The following is a 20,841-nucleotide window of genomic DNA, read 5'->3' as shown; positions in this document are numbered from 1 at the left end:
GAGCAGGGAGGGCGCCGCCGTGCGGACGGGAGGAGGAAGGCCCAGGGCTCCCAGTTAGCCCCAGTGGCCTCCCAGTTAACCTCAGTTAACCCCAGTGGCCTCCCAGTTAACCCCAGTGGCCTCCCAGTAGCTCCCGCAGCAACTCTGAGGAGCCGGGAACGTCCCATACGCGCCGACCAATCCCAAGGGAAAGCCTCAGCAAATCGACCAATCAGAGCGCGCCGCTGGGGGCGTGGGCGTTGATGGACGTGCAGCTCAGCCAATGAGCGAGCGGCATGCCCGGTGGGCGAGGGCAGAGGCCGAGGCTCCTCGAGACGAGCCAATGGCGGCCGGGTGATGGTGAACGACGTCTTGTGGCGGCAATGGAGGGGGCGCCGCGGCGAAGAGCGCTGTGGGAGGAGGGAGGCGGGATCTGCGGGTCGGACAAGAAGAAGGGCGTGGCCTCGCCCTGACAGGCAGCCGCTCCTCCAATCAGCGCGGTGGGCGGGCGGACCGTTGCGCGCGGCGACCAATGGTGTTCCCAGGAAGGCGCTGATGGGCAGCTCAGCGGACCAATAGACGCGTGGTGGCCCAGCGAATCACAACGGCGCGCGGCGCGGCGGGTGTGGCGGGAACGACCTCAACCAATGGGATGCCCGGATCGCCTTGATTGACGCGTGGGCGGGCCAATGGGGGCGTGTCGTGGGCGGGCCGGCGGAGCTGGGCGCCATGTCGAGGCGGCGGTGGCGAGGGCCTCAGGGCGCCGAGAGTGGCGGGCGCGGAGCCGACATGGGGAAGATGGCGACGGGCGGCGGCGGCGGCGGCTCGGGCCGATATTACGGTGGCGGTGGCGGCGGTGAGGGCGGCAGGGCCCCTAAACGCCTGAAAACCGAGAGCGCCGAGGCGCCGCCTCACGGGCCCGGCGGGCCGGGGGGCGCGGGCGGCGGAGCCGGAGCGGGAGGAGCGGTGAGAGCGGGGAAGGGGTCGGGCTGGGGAGCGGCGCTGGGACAGCGCCTTGGGCCGGGAAAAGGGCTTTTGTGAGGGGCGGGAAGGGCTGAGGGGTAACAGTTTTTGTGAGGGGGTAGAAATGGTGAGAAGGGCTGAGGGGTAACAGAGTTTTTGTGAGGGGTAACAGAGTTTTTGTGAGGGGGTAGAAATGGTGGGAAGGGCTGAGGGGTAACAGAGTTTTTGTGAGGGGTAACAGTTTTTGTGAGGGGGTAAAAATGGCGGGAAGGGCTGAGGGGGTGTAGGAAACTCATGAGAGATAAAAAGGGAAAAGAGGAATTTATGGGAGGAAAGATTTGTGTGAGGGGGGGCAAAGAAAAGATTTGTGTGAGGGGGGGAAAGAAAAGAGATTTTATGAGGGGGGGAAAGAAAAGATTTGTGTGAGGGAGGAAAGAAAAGATTTGTGTGAGGGGGGGAAAGAAAAGATTTTGTGAGGGGGAAAAGATTTTGTGAGGGGGAAAAGAAAAGGTTTGTTTGAGGGGGGAAAAGAAAATATTTTTTGAGGGGGGGAAAGAATATTTTGGGGGGGGGGAAGAAAAGAGATTTTTGCGAGGGGGAAAAATGTGGGGAGGGGGTTCTGAGGGGATAAATATGGCAGGAAGGGCTGAGAGGGGAAAAGATCGTGTTTGAGGGGTAAATAAATATTGGGTATAAATAAATAAGTAAACAATAAGGTAAAAAATGTTTTCTGAAGGAGCAAATATTGGGGGGCAAGTACAGAAAGAGAGGAAAAAGTTTTTTGGGGATAAATACTGAGGGAGGGTAAAAGATTTTTTTCTGAGGGAGAAAATACTGAAGGGGGGTAAAAGATTCCATTTGAGGGAGGTAAATATTGAGTTTGGGTAAAAATTGTGGTTTTTTGAGGGGTTAAATATTGGGGGATTAATTAGAATTAAAAGTCTTGAGGGGTTAAATATTGGGGGATTAATAGTGAGGGAGAATAAAAAGTCTCTGAGGGGATAAATATTGAGGAAAATGGTGAGGGAGAGGAAAGGATCAGTGCTGAGGGAGCAAATCTTGGGGGTAAAAAGTGAGGGGGAGAGAAGATTTTGGGTAAAACGCTCGTTTTTAAGGAAATTAAAATTTAATTGGTGCAGGGGTCCCGTTTTACCTTGGCCTGACTCCAGAGCTGTGGGGTCGGGGGGTGTCCCCAAACCCTCACTGTCCCCAAATTCAATGTCGCCAAATTCTCTATGTCCCCAAATTCGATGTCCCCAAACCCTCAATGTCCCCAAATTCTCTATGTCCCCAAATTCTCTATGTCCCCAAATTCAATGTCCCCAAATTCAATGTCCCCAAACCCTCAATGTCCCCAAACCCTCAATGTCCCCAAATTCTCAATGTCCCCAAATTCGATGTCCCCAAACCCTCAATGTCCCCAAATCCCACAGGGGTGTCCCCAAATCCTCAGTGTCCCCAAACCCTCAGTGTCCCCAAACCCATCAGGGGTGTCCCCAATCCCATCAGGGATGTCCCAAACCCATCAGAGATGTCCCCAATCCCATCAGGGGTGTCCCCAATCCCATCAGGGGTGTCCCCAAACCCATCAGGGGTGTCCTCAAACCCATCAGGGGTGTCCCAATCCCATCAGGGGTGTCCCCAAACCCCACAGGGGTGTCCCCAGACCCTCAGGGGTGTCCCCAACCCCTCAGGGATGTCCCAAACCCAGCGGTGGTGTCCCCAAACCCAGAGGGGATGTCCCCAAGCCCTTGGTGTCCCCAGGAGAACTACGAGGACCCCCACAAGACGCCGGCGTCGCCCGTGGTTCACATCCGCGGCCTCATCGACGGCATCGTGGAGGCCGACCTGGTGGAGGCGCTGCAGGAGTTCGGGCCCATCAGGTGGGGACATCGGGGACAGTGTGGGGTTGGTGACACCAAGGGGTGGTGACACCATGGAACAATGACACCACGGGGTGATGCCACCACGGTGATCGTGTCCCCTGTCCCAGCTACGTGGTGGTGACATCTGGGATTGGTGACACCATGGGGAGGTGACACCATGGAACAATGACACCATGCTGACCATGTCCCCTGTCCCAGCTACGTGGTGGTGACACCATGAAGTGAAGCCACCACAGGGTGATGCCACCATGCTGACCGTGTCCCCTGTGGGACAGCTGATGTCAGGGGTTGGTGACACCATGGGGTGATGCCACCACGGTGACCGTGTCCCCTGTCCCAGCTACGTGGTGGTGATGTCTGGGATTGGTGACACCATGGGGTGGTGACACCATGGAACAATGCCACCATGGTGACCGTGTCCCCTGTCCCAGCTATGTGGTGGTGATGTCTGGGATTGGTGACACCATGGGGTGATGCCACCACGGTGACCGTGTGCCCCTGTCCCAGCTACGTGGTGGTGATGTCTGGGATTGGTGACACCACAGGGTGGTGACACCATGGAACAATGCCACCACGGTGACCGTGTCCCCTGTCCCAGCTACGTGGTGGTGATGTCTGGGATTGGTGACACCACAGGGTGGTGACACCATGGAACAATGCCACCATGGTGACCGTGTCGCCACTGTCCCATCTACATGGTGATGACATCAGGGGTTGGTGACACCATGGGGTGATGCCACCACGGTGACCGTGTGCCCCTGTCCCAGCTACGTGGTGGTGATGTCTGGGATTGGTGACACCACAGGGTGGTGACACCATGGAACAATGCCACCATGGTGACCGTGTCCCCTGTCCCAGCTACGTGGTGGTGGTGTCTGGGATTGGTGACACCACGGGGTGGTGACACCATGGAACAATGCCACCATGCTGACCATGTCCCCTGTCCCAGCTACGTGGTGGTGATGTCTGGGATTGGTGACACCACGGGGTGGTGACACCATGGAACAATGCCACCATGCTGACCGTGTCCCCTGTCCCAGCTACGTGGTGGTGATGCCGAAGAAGCGTCAGGCCCTGGTGGAGTTCGAGGACATCCTGGGCGCCTGCAACGCCGTCAACTACGCGGCCGACAACCAGATCTACTTCGCCGGCCACCCCGCCTTCGTCAACTACTCCACCAGCCAGAAGATCTCGCGGCCCGGCGACAGCGACGACGCGCGCGGCGTCAACAACGTGCTGCTCTTCACCATCCTCAACCCCATCTACTCCATCACCACGGTCAGCAGGGTTTTACTGGGGTTTTATTGTGGTTTTTTGGGTTTTATTGGGTTTTATTGGGGTTTATTGTGGTTTTTTTGGGGTTTATTGGGGTTTATTGGGTTTTATTGGGGTTTATTGGGGTTTGGGGTCACCAACCTGTGCTGCTCTTCACCGTCCTCAACACCATCTACTCCATCATCATGGTGGGTGGGGTTTTGGGGTGTCCTAGTTTGGTTTTCGGGGTCTTGGGATGTGGTTTTGGGGTCTCAGGTTGGATTTTGGGCTCCCAGGTTGGATTTTGGGGTCCCGGGTTGGGTTTTTTGGGTTCCCAGGTTTGATTTTGGACTCCCAGGTTGGATTTCGGGGTCCCGGGTTGGATTTCGGGGTCCTGGGTTGGATTTTGGGGTCCCGGGTTGGGTTTTTTGGGTTCCCAGGTTGGATTTCGGGCTCCCAGGTTGGATTTCGGGGTCCTGGGTTGGATTTTGGGTTTCGGGGCGCCCCTGACCCCCCGCTCCCCCCAGGACGTGCTCTACACCATCTGCAACCCCTGCGGGCCGGTGCAGCGCATCGTCATCTTCCGCAAGAACGGCGTGCAGGCCATGGTGGAATATCCAACGTCTGCGGGGCTTTTGGGGCTTTTTGGGGCTTTTTGGGGTTTTTTGGGGCTTTTTTGGGGTTTTGGGGCTGGGGGGGCTCCCTGAAATCCCAGTGCCCTTAATTCCCCCCGGGAACAGGGATCCAAGGGACTCGAGCTCCCCGGAACCGCTCCGGTGGCCCCACCTGGCTCCGGTGCTCTGAGATCTCAAAATTCCTCAAATCCCATCTGGAATTCCCCAAATCCTGTCAGGATTTCTCCAAGTCCCGTCAGGAATTCCCCAAATCCCATCTGGAATTCCCCAAATCCTGTCAGGATTTCTCCAAATCCCATCAGGAATTCCCCAGATCCCATCAGGGATTCTCGAAATCCTGTCGGGAATTCCCCAGATCCTGTCAGGGATTCCCCCAGTCCCAAACTCCCTTGGGAATTCCCCAAATTCCCGATCCCATGGGAATTCCCCAAATTCCTCAAATCCCATTGGGAATTCCTTCCAGTCCCAGATCTCCTCAGGAATTCCCCAAATCCCGTTGGGAATTCCCAATCCCGATCCCATTGGGAGTTCCCCAAATCCCACAAATCCCGTTGGGAATTGCCCAAATCCCATTGGGAAGTCCCCCAAATCCCCTTGGGAATTCCCCAAATTCCCTGATCCCATTGGAATTCCCCATATCCCGTTGGGAATTCCTGGTCCTGATCCCATTGGCAGTTCCCCAAATTCCCCAAATCCAGTTGGGAATTCCCAATCCCATTGGAGTTCCCCAAATCCCATTGGGAGTTCCCCAAATTTCCCAAATCCTTTTGGGAATTTCCCAAATTCCCGAATCCCGCTGGAATTCCTTGACGGGCGCACGTTCGACTCGGTGCAGAGCGCGCAGCGCGCCAAGGCCTCGCTCAACGGCGCCGACATCTACTCGGGCTGCTGCACCCTCAAGATCGAGTACGCCAAGGTGGGCGCACCTGGGCACACCTGGGGACACCTGGGGATACACCTGGAACACGTGGGGGCACCTGGGGATACACCTGGGAACACCTGGGGATACACCTGGAACACGTGGGGGCACCTGGGGATACACCTGGGAACACCTGGGGATACACCTGGGACATGTGGGGACATCTGGGGATACACCTGGGCACACCTGGGACATGTGGGGACACACCTGGGCACACCTGGGGATACACCTGGAACATGTGGGGGCACCTGGGGATACACCTTGGAACACCTGGGGGCACCTGGGACATGTGGGGACATCTGGGGATACACCTGGGCACACCTGGGACATGTGGGGACACCTGGGATCACCTGGGGATGCACCTGGGCACACCTGGGGATATACCTGGGAACACCTGAGACATGTGGGGACACCTGGGGATACACCTGGGAACACCTGGGGATACACCTGGGAACGCCTGGGACATGTGGGGACACCTAGGGATACACCTGAGCATACCTGGGGATACACCTGGGAACACCTGGGACACGTGGGGTCATCTGGGAACACCTGGGCACACCTGGGGATACACCTGGGCACACCTGGGACATGTGGGGATACCTGGGAACACCTAGGGATACACCTGGGAACACCTGGGCACAGCTGGGGATGGGACGTGTGGGTGGGCACACCTGGGGATACACCTGGGACAAGCGGGGACACCTGGCACACCTGAGAGTGTACCTGGGCACACCTGGGGGTACCTGGGGACACCCCTGGAGGTACCTGGGCACAGGTGGGCAGGTGCCAACCCCCCTGTGCCCCTCCCCCAGCCCAGCCGCCTGAACGTGTTCAAGAACGACCAGGACACCTGGGACTACACCAACCCCAACCTGAGCGGGGCAGGTAAGGCAGCCTGGGCACACCTGAGCACACCTGGGCTCACCTGAGCTCACCTGGGCACACCTGAGCTCATCTGACCACACCTGGGCACACCTGAGCTCACCTGGGCTCATCTGACCACACCTGGGAACACCTGGGCACACCTGAGCTCACCTGGGCACACCTGAGCTCATCTGACCACACCTGGGCACACCTGAGCTCACCTGGGCACACCTGGCTTTACCTGGGCTCATCTGACCCACCTGGGAACACCTGAGCTCACCTGGGCACACCTGAGCTCACCTGGGCACACCTGAGCACACCTGAGCTCACCTGGGCACACCTGAGCTCACCTGGGCTCACCTGGGACCCGCCCCACCTCCACTCCCCCCTGGAGCCACCCCCGGGGCTTTGGGGTCACTGGGGGGGCGTGGCCAGGGCTCACCTGGGCCAGGGGGTCCTGCCCAAAATTTGGGGGATCCTGCCCAAAAATTGGGGGGTTCTTCCCAAATTTGGGGGGTTCTTCCCAAATTTGGGGGGTTCTTCCCAAATTTGGGGGGATCCCAAGGGTCCTGACCAAAAATTGAGGGGGTTCTTCCCAAAATTGGGGATCACAAGGGTCCTGCCCAAAAATTGGGGCGTTCTTCCCAAATTTGGGGGGTTCTTCCCAAATTTTGGGGGTTCCAAGGGTCCTTCCCAAAAATTGGGGGGTTCTTCCCAAATTTGGGGATCCCAGGGGTCCTTCCCAAAAACTGGGAGGGTTCTTCCCAAATTTTGGGGATCCCAAGGGTCCTTCCCAAAAATTGGGGGGTCGGGGGGGGGTTTTGGCCTTCGCCGGCTCTGATTCAGCCTCGCCTCCTCCTCCTCCTCCTCTTCCTCACACCACACGGGGTGGGGGCAAAAAACTCCCAAAAAATCCGGGAGAGAAAATTCCAGAACCTTGGGAAAAGCCCCAAAAAACCACCACGAGCAGCGGCTGTGGGACCTCCCGGCGAGGGACACACCCAACACCCAAAAATTCCCAAAAAAACCCAAACTCATCCCAAAAAAGGGAAGGCGAAATGCGGAGCCTCCTCCGCTGGGATTTGGGGACGGTTTGTGGGAATTCTCAAATTTCCAAGGCACAAAGCCGGTGGTTTTTGGGAATTTCAGCGACACGGACACATCCCAAAAATATTTTCTAGGAATTCTCTCATTTCCAAGGCACAATTTGGGTGGATTTTTGGGAATTTCAGCAACATGGACACATCCCAAGAGAATTTCTTAGGAATTCTCTGATTTGGGTGAGCATTTCCTGGGAATTCTGGCAATTCCAAGGCGCAGTTTGGGTGAATTTTAGGAATTCTTTCACCATCAACACAATCCAAGAGATTTTCATGGGAATTCCAATGCTCAAACCCGGTGGTTTTTGGGAATTTCAGCAACATGCAACACATCCAAGGAACATTTTTTAGGAATTCTCTCATTTCCATGGCACAGTTTGGGTGGATTTTTGGGAATTTTCAGCAACATGGACACATCTCAAGAACATTCCTTAGGAATTCTCTGATTTCCAAGGCACAAAACTCGGTGGTTTTTAGGAATTCTGCACCACGGACACATCCCAGGAACATTTTAAGGAATTCTCTCATTTCCAAGGCAAAAACCCGGTGGTTTTTAGGAATTTCAGCAACATCAACACGTTCCCAAGAGCACTTTAAGGAATTCTCAAATTTCCAAGGCACAAAACTTGATGGTTTTTGGGGAATTTTGTCAACATCAACACATCCCAAGAGCATTTCCTGGGAATTTTGGCATTTCCAAGGCACAAAACTCGGTGTTTTTTTAGGAATTCTTTCAACATCAACACAACCCAAGAGAATTTTCATGGGAATTTTGCCATTTCCAAGGCACAATTTGAGCAAATTTAGGAATTCTGTCAACACTGACACCACCCAACAGCGTTTCCTGGGAATTCTCTCATTTCCAAGGCACAAACCCGGTGTTTTTTTAGGATTTCAGCAACACGGACACATCCCAAGAAAATTTTTTAGGAATTCTCTCATTTCCAAGACACAAAACCCGGTGGTTTTTAGGAGTTCATCAACACAACCCAACAGCATTTCCTGGGAATTCTGGCATTTCCAAGGCACAGTTTGGGTGAATTTTAGGAATTCTCTCAACATCAACACAACTCAAGAGATTTTCATGGGAATTCTGGCACTTCCAAGGCACAAATCCAGATGTTTTTAGGAATTCTGCACCGTGGACACATCCCGAGAACATTTTTTTAGGAACTCTCTCATTTCCAAGGCACAAAACCCGGTGGTTTTTGGGAATTCTCTCAACATGGATACATTCCAGGAACATTTTTTAGGAATTCTCTCATTTCCAAGGCACAGTTTGGGTGAATTTAGGAATTCTTCCAACATCAACACAATCCAAGAGCATTTCCTGGGAATTTTTGCATTTCCAAGACACAAAACTTGGTGGTTTTTAGGAATTCTTTCAACATCAACACAACCCAAGAGAATTTCCTGGGAATTTTGCCATTTCCAAGGCACAAAACTCGGTGGTTTTTAGGAATTTCAGCAACATGGACACATCCAAGGAACATTTCTTAGGAATTCTGGCATTTCCAAGGCACAATTTGGGTGAATTTTAGGAATTCTCTCAACATCGACACAACCCAACAGCATTTCCTGGGAATTCTCTCATTTCCAAGGCACAATTTGGGCAAATTTAGGAATTCTCTCAACATCAGCACAAGCCAGGAATATTCCTTAGGAATTCTCTCATTTCCAAGGCACAATTTGGGTAAGTTTGAGGAATTTTCTCAACATCAACACAACCCAGGAGCATTTCATGGGAATTCCCCCATTTCCAAGGCACAAACTCGGTGGTTTTTGGGAATTTCAGCAACACGGACACATCCCAAGAATATTTTTTAGGAATTCTCTCATTTCCAAGGCACAGTTTGGGTGGATTTTAGGAATTTCAGCAACACGGACACATCCCAGGAACATTTTTTAGGAATTTTCCCATTTCCAAGGCACAATTTGGGTAAGTTTGAGGAATTTTCTCAACATCAACACAACCCAAGAGCATTTTTCAGGAATTCTGTCATTTCCAAGGCACAATTTGGGTGAATTTAGGAATTCTCTCAACATCCGCACAACCCAAGAGCATTTCCTGGGAATTCTGGCACTTCCAAGGCACAATTTGGGCGAATTTCACCAACTTCCTGCACCTTCCAAGACCCAATCCCGATGGTTTTTTGGGAATTCTGTGGTTCCACTCCAAGGATATTTTTAATTTCTGGGAATTCTGCCATTCCCAAGGCACCATCCCGGTGGTTTTTGGGAATTCAGCAGCATGGACACACTCCAAGGACACATTTTGGGAATTCTCTCACTTCCAAGACCCGATTTTGGTGTTTTTTTAGGAATTCTCTCAGTGCATTTGGCGTCCTCGAGCTTTGCTTTTAGGAATTCTCTCCAAGACCCGATTTGGGGCGTTTTTAGGAATTTCTGGTGGGTTTTAGGAGTTTCCACAGCCTGGTTCCACTCCGAGATGATTATTTATTAGGAATTCTCTGACTTCCAAGAGCTGATTTGGGTGAGTTGGAGGAATTCCCCTCTTCCGTTCTTGTTTTGGGGGGGTTTTAGGGATTTCCCCACTTCCAGCTCGTTATTTTTGAGTTTTTTTTATCAATTCTTCACCGTTTCTCTCCTTCAAAAACAGTTTTGGGTCATTTTTAGGAATTCTCTCCCTTCCCAGACCACTTCCTCAGGGTTTTTTAGGAATTCCCTCACCCCACTTCAAATCCAAGACCATTTTTGATGCTTTTTGGAATTCTCTCACTCCCCAGACCCAATTTCAGCAATTTTAGGCTTTCTCACATCCCTGAACCCATTCTCAGGATTTCAGGAATCCCCAGACCATTTTTTGGGTGTTTTTAAGAATTTCTCACATCCGAGACCATTTTTTGGGTGTTTTTAGGAATTTCTCAGATCTGAGACAATTTTTTTGGTATTTTTAGGAATTCTCTCCCATCCAAGACCATATTTTGGGTATTTTTAGGAATTTCTCAGACCTGAGACCATTTTTTGGGTGTTTTTAGGAATTTCTCACATCCGAGACCATTTTTTGGGTGTTTTTAGGAATTTCTCAGATCTGAGACAATTTTTTTGGTATTTTTAGGAATTCTCTCCCATCCAAGACCATATTTTGGGTATTTTTAGGAATTTCTCAGACCTGAGACCATTTTTTGGGTGTTTTTAGGAATTTCTCACATCCGAGACCATTTTTTGGGTGTTTTTAGGAATTTCTCAGATCTGAGACATTTTTTTTTGGTATTTTTAGGAATTCTCTCCCATCCAAGACCACTTTTTGGGTGTTTTTAGGAATTTCTCAGATCTGAGATCATTTTTTGGGTGTTTTTAGGAATTTCTCAGATCTGAGACAATTTTTTTGGTATTTTTAGGAATTCTCTCCCATCCAAGACCATATTTTGGGTATTTTTAGGAATTTCTTCCATCCAAGACCATTTTTTGGGTGTTTTTAGGAATTTCTCAGATCTGAGACATTTTTTTTGGTATTTTTAGGAATTCTCTCCCATCCAAGACCACTTTTTGGGTGTTTTTAGGAATTTCTCAGATCTGAGACCATTTTTTGGGTATTTTTAGGAATTTGTCCCATCCAAGACCATTTTTTGGGTGTTTTTAGGAATTTCTCCCATCCAAGACCATTTTTTGGGTGTTTTTAGGAATTTCTCCCATCCAAGGCCAGTTTTTGATGGGTTTCAGGAATTCCTTCATCTCCCAGAGCACATTTCAGTATTTTCAGGAAACTTCCCAAATCCACCAGATCTGGGCTGGGGGCGGGGCTGAACCCCCAGGAACATTCCAAGAACATTCCAGCAACACCCCAAGGAACATCCCAAGGAATATTTCTAACAACACCCCCAAGGAACATTCCAGGAACACCCCAAGAACACCTCAGGAATACCACGAGAACATTCCCAGGAACATTTCTAAGGAACACTTCAGCAACATTCCGGGAACACCCCAAGAACATTCCAAGAAACATTCCAGCAACACCCCAGGAACATTTCCAGAAACACCCCAAGAACATTTCAAGGAACATTTGAGGAACATTCCAAGGAACATTTCCAGGGACATTCCAAGGAACATTCCCAGGAACACCCCAAAAAACATTCCCAGGGACATTCCCAAGGAAAATTCCAGCAACACTCCAAGAACATTCCAAGGAACATTTGAGGAACATCCCAAGAAACATTTCAAGAACACCCCAAGGAACATTTCAGGAACACCCCAAGAACATTCCAAGGAACATTTCCAGGAACATTCCCAAGAACATTCTAAACATTCCAAAGAACACCTCAGGAACATTCCAAAAGAACACTCCAAGAAACATCCTAAGGAACATTTCAGGAACAGTTTAAGGAACATTCCAAGAAATATTTAAAGAACATTCCAGCAACATCCCAGGAACATTCCCAAGGAACACCTCGGGAACACTCCCAAGAACATTCCAAGAAATATTCCCAGGAACATTTCCAAGGAACATTCCAGCAACACCCCAGGAACATTCCAAGGAACATTTGAGGAACATTCCAAGGAACACCCCAGGAACATTCCAAAGAACATTCCAGCAACACCCCAGGAACATTCCAAGGAACATTCCAGGAACATCCCAAGGAACATTTCAGGAACATTCCAAAGAACACCCCAAGAACACCTCAGGAACATTCCAAGGAACACTCCAAGAACACCTCAGGAACATCCCAAGGAACATTTCAGGAACATTCCAAAGAACACTCCAAGAACACCTCAGGAACATTCCCAGGAACACTTGAGGAACATCCCAAGGAACATTTCAGGAACATTCCCAGGAACACTTAAGGAACATTCCAAGGAACACCCTAGAACACCTCAGGAACATTTGAGGAGCATTCCAGGAACATCCCAAGGAACACTTGAGGAACGTTCCAAGGAACATTCCAGGAACATCCCAAGGAACATTTCAGGAACATTCCAAGAAACACTTGAGGAAGGTTCCAAGGAACATTTGAGGAACATTCCAAGGAACACCCCGGGAACACCTCAGGAACATTTGAGGAACATTCCAAGGAACACTCCAAGAACACCTCAGGAACATTCCAAGGAACATTTCAGGGACATTCCCAGGAACACTTGAGGAACATTCCCAGGAACACTTGAGGAACATCCCAAGGAACACCCCGGGAACACCTCAGGAACATTTGAGGAGCATTTCAGGAACATCCCAAGGAACATTTCAGGAACATTCCCAGGAACACTTGAGGAACATCCCAAGGAACACCCCAAGAACACCTCAGGACCATCCCCGGGGGAACTGGGGGTGCTCTGGCCCCGTTCTGGTGGCTCTGGCCCCGTTCTGGTGGCTCTGGCCCCGTTCCGGTGGCTCTGGCCCCGTTCCGGTGGCTCTGGCCCCGTTCCGGTGGCTCTGGCCCCGTTCCGGTGGCTCTGGCCCCGTTCCGGTGGCTCTGGCCGTTGTGGTGACTCTCCCCTGTGCCGCAGGGGCCGGGGCGCGCCGGAGCCGCCGCGGGTAAGAGGAGCCCCCTGCCCCCTCGGGGGCACAAAGGAGCTCTTTGCCCCCCGGGACCTGTAAGTAGCCCCCTCCCCTCTCCTGTCCTCTCCTCGTCTCTTTTTTGGGTTTTGGTTTTGCCTTTTTCCTGCTCTTTTCCACCCAAAACCTTCCAGCTCTCCAGGAGGGAGGATTTGACCGAAATGCCGCCTTTTGAACCCAATCCTGACCCCCCCCCCCCCAAATCCATCCTGACCATCCGGATCCATCCTGACACCCCCGGTTCCATCCTGACCCCCAGGATCCATCCTGACCCCCCCAAATCCATCCTGACCTCCAGGATCCATCCTGACCCCCCAAATCCATCCTGACCCCCCCCAGGATCCATCCTGACCCCCCAAATCCATCCTGACCCCCCAGGATCCATCCTGACCCCCCAGGATCCATCCTGACCCCCCCAAATCCATCCTGACCCCCCAGGATCCATCCTGACCCCCCAGGATCCATCCTGACCCCCCAAATCCATCCTGACCCCCAGGATTCATCCTGACCTCCAGGATCCATCCTGACCCCCCAAATCCATCCTGCCCCCCGGTTCCCCCCCAAACGCTGTTAATTACCGCCCCTAATTAGCGATTGACGGGCTCATGAGCGGCCCGAGGGCTCTGGGTGCCCATTGGGGGGTGGGGCGGGGGTCGGGGGGCTGTGCCCCCCGTGCCCCCCTGAGCCGGGCCTGTCCCCCCAGGAGACCCCGGGGGGAACCCCAACAAGCGGCAGCGGCAGCCGCCCCTCCTGGGGGACCACCCGGCTGAGTACGGTACGCAGCGCGGCGGGGGCACCTTTGGGTGGGGGTTTGGGGGACTGGGGACACCTTTGGGTGGGGGTTTGGGGGGGTTTGGGGGGGCTAGGGGAAAATCTCGGGGGCTGGGGCAGGTTTGGGGGGCTGGGGGCTCATTTGGGGGGCTGGGGGCTCATTTGGGGGGCTGGGGGCACCTGTGGGGCCAGGTTTGGGGGCTCATTTGGGGGACTGGGTGCACCTTTGGGGGCAGGTTTGGGGGGCTAGGGGCTCGTTTGGGGGGCTGGGGGGGGGTTTGGGGGCTCATTTGGGGTCTGGGGGCACCTTTGGGGGCAGGTTTGGGGGGCTAGGGGCTCGTTTGGGGGGCTGGGGGCACCTTTGGGGGCAGGTTTGGGGGGCTAGGGGCTCGTTTGGGGGGCTGGGGGGGGGTTTGGGGGCTCATTTGGGGGGCTGGGGGCACTTTGGGGGGCTGGGGCAGGTTTGGGGGGAGGTTTGGGGGGGCTGGGGGCACCTTTGGGGGTCACCTTTGGGGGGTCTGAGGGCAGGTTTGGGGGGCTGGGGGCTCATTTTGGGGGAGGTTTGGGGCACCTTTGGGGGGCTGGGGGCACCTTTGGGGGTCACCTTTGGGGGGTCTGAGGGCTCATTTGGGGGCAGGTTTGGGGGGCTGGGGGCACCTTTGGGGGTCACCTTTGGGGGGCTGGGGCAGGTTTGGGGGGCTGGGGGCTCATTTGGGGGGAGGTTTGGGTCCCATCTCCCCATTTTTTGGTCAAATCTCCCCCATTTCTGGGGTCAAATCTCCCCCATTTTGGGGTCCCATCTTCTCCAGTTTGGGGTCCCATCTCCCCACATTTTGAAGTCCCCATCTCCCCACATTTTGAGGTCCCATCTCCCCCAATTTGGGGTCAAATCTCCCAAATTTTGAGGTCCCATCTCCCCCATTTTGGGGTCCCATCTCCCCATTTTGGGGTCCCATCTCCCCCATTTTGGGGTCAAATCTCCCCCATTTTGGGGTCAAATCTCCCCTAATTTGGGGTCCCATCCCCCCCATTTTGGGGTCAAATCCCCCAATTTTGGGATCAAATCACCCCAATCTCTCCCCCAGGAGGTCCCCACGGTGGCTACCACCACGGCCACTACCACGACGAGGGCTACGGGCCCCCTCCCCAATTTGGGGTCCCATCTCCCCCAATTTTGGGGTCAAATCCCCCCAATTTTAGGGTCAAATCCCCCCAGTTTTGGGGTCAAATCCCCCAATTTGGGGTCAAATCCCCCAATTTTGGGGTCAAATACCCCAATTTGGGGTCAAATCCCCCCAATTTTGGGGTCAAATCCCTCAATTTTAGGGTCAAATCCCCCAATTTTGGGGTCAAATCCCCCAATTTGGGGTCAAATCCCCCCAATTTTAGGGTCAAATCCCCCCAATTTTGGGGTCAAATTTCCCCAATTTTGGGGTCAAATCCCCCCAATTTTGGGTCAAATCCCCCCCATTTTGGGGTCAAATCCCCCAATTTTGTCTCTTTTGCCCCCAGGAGGTCCCCACGGTGGCTACCACCACGGCCACTACCACGACGAGGGCCACGGGCCCCCTCCCCAATTTTGGGGTCCCATCTTCCCCATTTTGGGATCCCATCTCCCCCGTTTTGGGGTCAAATCCCCCAATTTTGGGTCAAATCCCCCCAATTTTGGGGTCAAATCCCCCAATTTGTGGTCAAATCCCCCCAATTTGGGGTCAAATGCCCCCAATTTTGGGGTCAAATCCCCCAATTTTGTCTCTTTTGCCCCCAGGAGGTCCCCACGGTGGCTACCACCATGGCCACTACCACGACGAGGGCTATGGGCCCCCTCCCCAATTTTGGGATCCCATCTCCCCCGTTTTGGGGTCAAATCCCCCAATTTGGGGTCAAATCCCCCAATTTTTGGGTCAAATCCCCCCAATTTTGGGTCAAATCCCCCCCATTTTGGGGTCAAATCCCCCAATTTTGTCTCTTTTGCCCCCAGGAGGTCCCCACGGTGGCTACCACCACGGCCACTACCACGACGAGGGCTACGGGCCCCCTCCCCCTCACTACGAGGGCCGGCGCCTGGGGCCGCCGCCGGTGGGGGGGGGGCACCGGCGGGGTCCCGGCCGCTACGGACCCCAGTACGGGCACCCCCCGCCCCCCCCGCCGCCGCCCCCCGACTACGGCCCCCACGCCGACTCGCCCGTGCTCATGGTCTACGGGCTGGACCAGGCCAAGATGAACTGCGACCGCGTCTTCAACGTCTTCTGCCTCTACGGGAACGTGGAGAAGGTGGGCGGGGGTCCTGGGGGATCCTCAGTGGGGTTTGGGGGGGATCTGGGGGAGCTGGACCAGGCCAAGATGAACTGCGACCGCGTCTTCAACGTCTTCTGCCTCTACGGGAACGTGGAGAAGGTGGGCGGGGGTTCTGGGGGATCCTCAGTGGGGTCTGGGGGGTCCTCAGTGGGGTCTGGAGGGGATTTGGGGGGGTTTGGGGGGTCCTCAGTGGGGACCCTCACCTGTCCTGCTGTCCGTCCCCTGTCTCACTTGTCCCTGTCCCCATCTCACCTGTCCCTTTACCTGTCCCTGTCTCACCTGTCCCTTTGCCTGTCCCACCTGTCTGTGTCCCTCACCTGTCCCTGTCCCCATGTCCCACCTGTCCCTGTCTGTGTCCCTCACCTGTCCCCGTGTCTCACCTGTCCCCGTCTCACCTGTCCCCATGTCCCACCTGTCCCTGTCCCCATCTCCCCTGTCCCCGTGTCTCACCTGTCCCTGTCTGTGTCCCTCACCTGTCCCTGTCCCCGTCTCACCTGTCCCCATGTCCCACCTGTCCCTGTCCTCATCTCCCCTGTCCCTGTCCCTCCCCTGTCCCCGTGTCTCACCTGTCCCCGTCTCACCTGTGTCCCACCTGTCTGTGTCCCTCCCCTGTTCCTGTCCCCATCTCCCCTGTCCCTGTCCCTCACCTGTCCCTGTCCCAATCTCACCTGTCCCTGTCCCCATGTCCCACCTGTCCCTGTCTGTGTCCCTCCCCTGTCCCCGTGTCTCACCTGTCCCTGTCCCCATCTCACCTGTTCCTGTCCCCATCTCACCTGTCCCTGTCTGTGTCCCTCCCCTGTCCCCGTGTCTCACCTGTCCCTGTCTGTGTCCCTCACCTGTCCCCGTCTCTCCCCTGTCCCCGTGTCTCACCTGTCCCACCTGCGCAGGTGAAGTTCATGAAGAGCAAGCCGGGCGCGGCCATGGTGGAGATGGCCGATGGCTACGCCGTGGACCGAGCCATCACCCACCTCAACAACAACTTCATGTTCGGCCAGAAGCTCAACGTCTGGTGGGCTTGGGGGGTCGGGGGATTTTGGGGGGTCTTTGAGTGATTTTTGGGGGGTCCTGAGTGATTTTGGGGGTCTTTGGGGGCGTTTTGGGGGGGGTCCCAACCCCCTCCTCACCATCACCCACCTCAACAACAGCTTCATGTTCGGCCAGGAGCTCAACGTCTGGTGGGCTTGGGGGGCCCGGGGATTTTGGGGGGTCCTGGGAGGTCCTGAGTGATTTTTGGGGGGTCCTGAGTGGTTTTGGGGATCTTTGGGGGCATTTTGGGGGGTCTTTGGGGGTCCCAACCCCGTCCCCACATCACCCACCTCAACAACAACTTCATGTTCAGCCAGAAGCTCAACGTCTGGTGGGCTTGGGGGGCCCGGGGATTTTGGGGCATTTTGGGGGTCCTGAGTGATTTTGGGGGGTCTTTGAGTGATTTTTGGGGGGTCCTGAGTGATTTTGGGGGGTCTTTGAGTGATTTTTGGGGGGTTCTGAGTGATTTTGGGAGTTTCTGGGATATTTTGGGGGCTCTCCAAGCAGCCCGCCATCATGCCGGGGCAGTCCTGGGGGGTTTTTGGGGTGGATTTTGGTGATTTTGGGGTGGATTTTTGTGGTTTCTGGGTGGATTTTTGCACTTTTTTTGGCTCTTTGACCCGTTTTCTCCCCATTTTCCCCCTCAGTGTGTCCAAGCAGCACACCATCGTGCCGGGGCAGTCCTGGGGGGTTTTGGGCTGGATTTTGATGATTTTGGGCTTTATTTTTGTGGTTTCTGGGTGGATTTTTGTGTTTTCTGGGTGGATTTTTGCGCTTTTTTCGGCTCTTTGACCCATTTTTTCCCCGTTTTTTCCCATTTTCTCCCCTTTTCTCCCCATTTCCCCCCCAGCGTGTCCAAGCAGCACGCCATCATGCCGGGGCAGTCCTGGGGGATTTTGGGGTGGATTTTGATGATTTTGGGCTGTATTTTTGTGGTTTCTGGGTGGATTTTTGTGGTTTCTGGGTGGATTTTTGTGCTTTTTTCGGCTCTTTGACCCATTTTTCCCCGTTTTCTCCCCATTTTCCCCCCCAGCGTGTCCAAGCAGCACGCCATCATGCCGGGGCAGTCGTACGGGCTGGAGGACGGCTCGTGCAGCTACAAGGATTTCAGCGGCTCGCGCAACAACCGCTTCTCCACGCCCGAGCAGGCGGCCAAGAACCGCATCCAGCACCCCAGCAACGTGCTGCACTTCTTCAACGCGCCGCTCGACGTCACCGAGGACAACTTCTACGAGGTGCCCGCCTTCCTCAGCCTCCTCTTCAGCCTCCTCATCATCATCCTCATCCTCATCCTCATCATCCAAGGCCTCCTCCTCATCCTCCTCAGCCGAGGCCTCATCCTCCTCCTCCTCATCATCATCCAAGGCCTCATCCTGCTCCGAGGCCTCCTCCTCCTCCTCATCCTCCTCATCCTCTTCCTCCTCAGCCTCATCATCCTCATCCTCGGCCTCCTCCTCCTCATCCTCTTCCTCCTCCTCACATCCTCTTCATTCTCCTCATCCTCGGCCTCCTCATCATCCTCATCCAAGGCCTCATCCTCCTCATCTTCATCCTCATCCTCCTCCTCCTCCTCGGTCTCCTCCTCCTCAGCCTCATCTTCCTCCTCATCTTCCTCCTCGGCCTCAGCCTCCAAGCCCCTTCCCAGCCCCCACAAATTCCCCCTAAACCCCTCCCCAAATCACCCCTGACCCCCCCAAACTCCTCCTCAAACCACCCAAATTCCCCCCCAAAACCCCCCTGACCCCCCAAACCCCCAAATTTCTCCCCCTGACCCCTCCAAACCCCAAAATTTCCCCCCCTGACTCCCTCAAATCCCCCAGACCCCTCCCCAAATTTTCTCCCCTGACCCTCCAAATCACCCTTGACCCCCCAAACCCCTCCCCAAATCCTCACCCGACCCCCCTAAAACCCCGCTGAGCCCCCCAAATCCCCCCAAACCCCCAAATTTCCCCCCCTGACCCCTCCAAACCCCAAAATTTCCCCCCTGACTCCCCCAATTCCTCCCCCGACCCCCCCCAAATCCCGCCCTGACCCCTCCAAATCACCCCTGACTCCCAAATTCCTCTCTGACCTCCCAAATCCCTCCCCAAATCCCCCCGTGACCCTCCCGAACCCCCAAATTTCCCCCCTGACCCCCCCCAAATATCCCCCCAAATTCCCCCAAATCCCCCCCTGACCCCCCAAATTCCCCCAAATTTCCCTCCTGACCCCCCAGATTCCCCCAAATTTCCCCCCTGACCCCCCCAAACTTCCAAATTTCCCCCCTGACCCCCAAAATTCCCCCAAATCCCCCCCTGTCCCCCCAGATCTGCGACGAGCTCGGCGTCAAGCGCCCGTCCTCGGTCAAGGTGTTCTCGGGCAAGAGTGAGTGTGGGGGGGCGGGGTGACCCCGAGTGACCCCGGGCTGACCCCGAGTGACCCCGGGCTGACCCCTGACCCCGGGCTGACCCCCGGTGACCCCCCAGGCGAGCGCAGCTCCTCGGGGCTGCTGGAGTGGGACTCCAAGAGCGACGCCCTGGAGACGCTCGGCTTCCTCAACCACTTCCAGATGAAGAACCCCAGTGAGGGAGGGCCGGGGAGGGGAGGGGAGGGGAGGGGGAGGGCTGAGGGGGATGGGGAGGGGATGGGGAGGGGTTTGGGGGGGTGGGGAGGGGATTGGGGAATGGGGGAGGGCTGGGGAGAGGATGGGGGAGGGCTGAGGGGGATGGGGAGGGGATGGGGAGGGGATTGGGGGGGATTTGGGAATGGGGAAGGGCTGGGGAGGGGCTCAGGGGGGTGGGGAGGGGATGGGGGAGGGGATTGGGGGGGTGGGGAGGGGATTGGGAATGGGGGAGGGCTGGGGAGGGGATGGGGGGGTGGGGAGGGGATTGGGGGGATGGGAGGGGTGGGGAAGGTGAGGGGGAGGGGATGGGGGTTTAGGGAAGGGGTGGGGAGGGGTCTGGGGGGGGTGGGGAGGGGCCGGGGGTTCCCCCACCGTGGGGGGAGGGGTTTGGGGGTCTGGGGGAGGGCTCTGGGGTGGGGGAGGGCCCTGGGGCCGCCCCTCACCCCCTCTCTCTCTCTCTCCCCCCAGACGGGCCCTACCCCTACACGCTGAAGCTCTGCTTCTCCACGGCCCAGCACGCCTCCTGAGACCCCCAAAATCCCCCCAAAATCCCCCCCAAAATCCCCCCAAATCCCCCCAAAATCCCCCCAAATCCTCCCCAAAATCCCCCCAAATCCCCCCGGGACCCCCAGGATAGCCCCGGACACCCCCGGGACCCTCAAATCCCCCCAGGACCCCCAAATCCCCCCGGGACACCCCCAGGGACCCCCAAATCCCCCCCAAAATCCCCCCAAATCCCCCCGGGACCCCCAGGATAGCCCCGGACACCCCCGGGACCCTCAAATCCCCCCGGGACCCCCCAAATCCCCCCGGGACCCCCCCCAAAATCTCCCCCAGGGACCCTCTGGATCCTCCTGGGGACCCCAAGACCCCCCCGGGACCCTCGGGGCTCTCCCCAGGACCCCCAAGATCCCCCCAGGACCCTCCTGGATCCCCCTTGAGACCCCCTGGGGACCCCAAAATCCCCCGGGGACCCCCCAGGATCCCCCCCAAGGACCCCCCTGGATCCCCCCTGGGACCCCCAGGACCCTCTGG

At 55.6% G+C, this 20,841-nt stretch overlaps 1 protein-coding gene across 2 annotated transcripts; it reads left to right on the top strand.

Moving 5' to 3' along the window:
* The first annotated feature begins 395 nt into the window (after positions 1-395).
* On the top strand, positions 396-20,367 carry HNRNPL (heterogeneous nuclear ribonucleoprotein L). 2 transcript variants are annotated; one of them, XM_085564825.1, is made up of 13 exons: positions 422-945; positions 2,707-2,825; positions 3,869-4,106; positions 4,610-4,695; positions 5,537-5,633; positions 6,449-6,521; positions 13,813-13,884; positions 15,862-16,154; positions 17,066-17,187; positions 18,238-18,439; positions 19,511-19,568; positions 19,670-19,765; positions 20,275-20,367. In XM_085564825.1, the coding sequence occupies exons 1-13, from the start codon at positions 709-711 to the stop codon at positions 20,331-20,333; spliced, it is 1,752 nt and encodes a 583-aa protein (XP_085420951.1). In that variant the 5' UTR covers positions 422-708; the 3' UTR covers positions 20,334-20,367. The 2 variants fall into 2 exon arrangements, with proteins under 2 accessions (XP_085420952.1, XP_085420951.1); XM_085564826.1 differs by lacking the exons at positions 18,238-18,439; positions 19,511-19,568; positions 19,670-19,765; positions 20,275-20,367 and adding an exon at positions 18,055-18,231 and having other exon boundaries at positions 396-945.
* Positions 20,368-20,841: the final 474 nt, after the last annotated feature.

This window comes from Lonchura striata, chromosome 34 (assembly GCF_050655825.1).
Source record: "Lonchura striata isolate lonStrDom1 chromosome 34, ASM5065582v1, whole genome shotgun sequence".
Lineage (NCBI taxonomy): Eukaryota > Metazoa > Chordata > Aves > Passeriformes > Estrildidae > Lonchura > Lonchura striata.
Note: the sequence above shows the minus strand (reverse complement) of the source record. Positions and strands in the feature narration are given on the sequence as shown.

Excerpts from the sequence above, each read along its gene's own strand:
- HNRNPL (XM_085564825.1), top strand. The coding sequence starts at position 709 with ATGTCGAGGCGGCGGTGGCGAGGGCCTCAGGGCGCCGAGAGTGGCGGG. Across the intron at positions 946-2,706 it reads GAGCCGGAGCGGGAGGAGCG|GAGAACTACGAGGACCCCCA; the intron begins GTGAGAGCGGGG and ends TGGTGTCCCCAG. Across the intron at positions 17,188-18,237 it reads GGCCAGAAGCTCAACGTCTG|CGTGTCCAAGCAGCACGCCA; the intron begins GTGGGCTTGGGG and ends TTTCCCCCCCAG.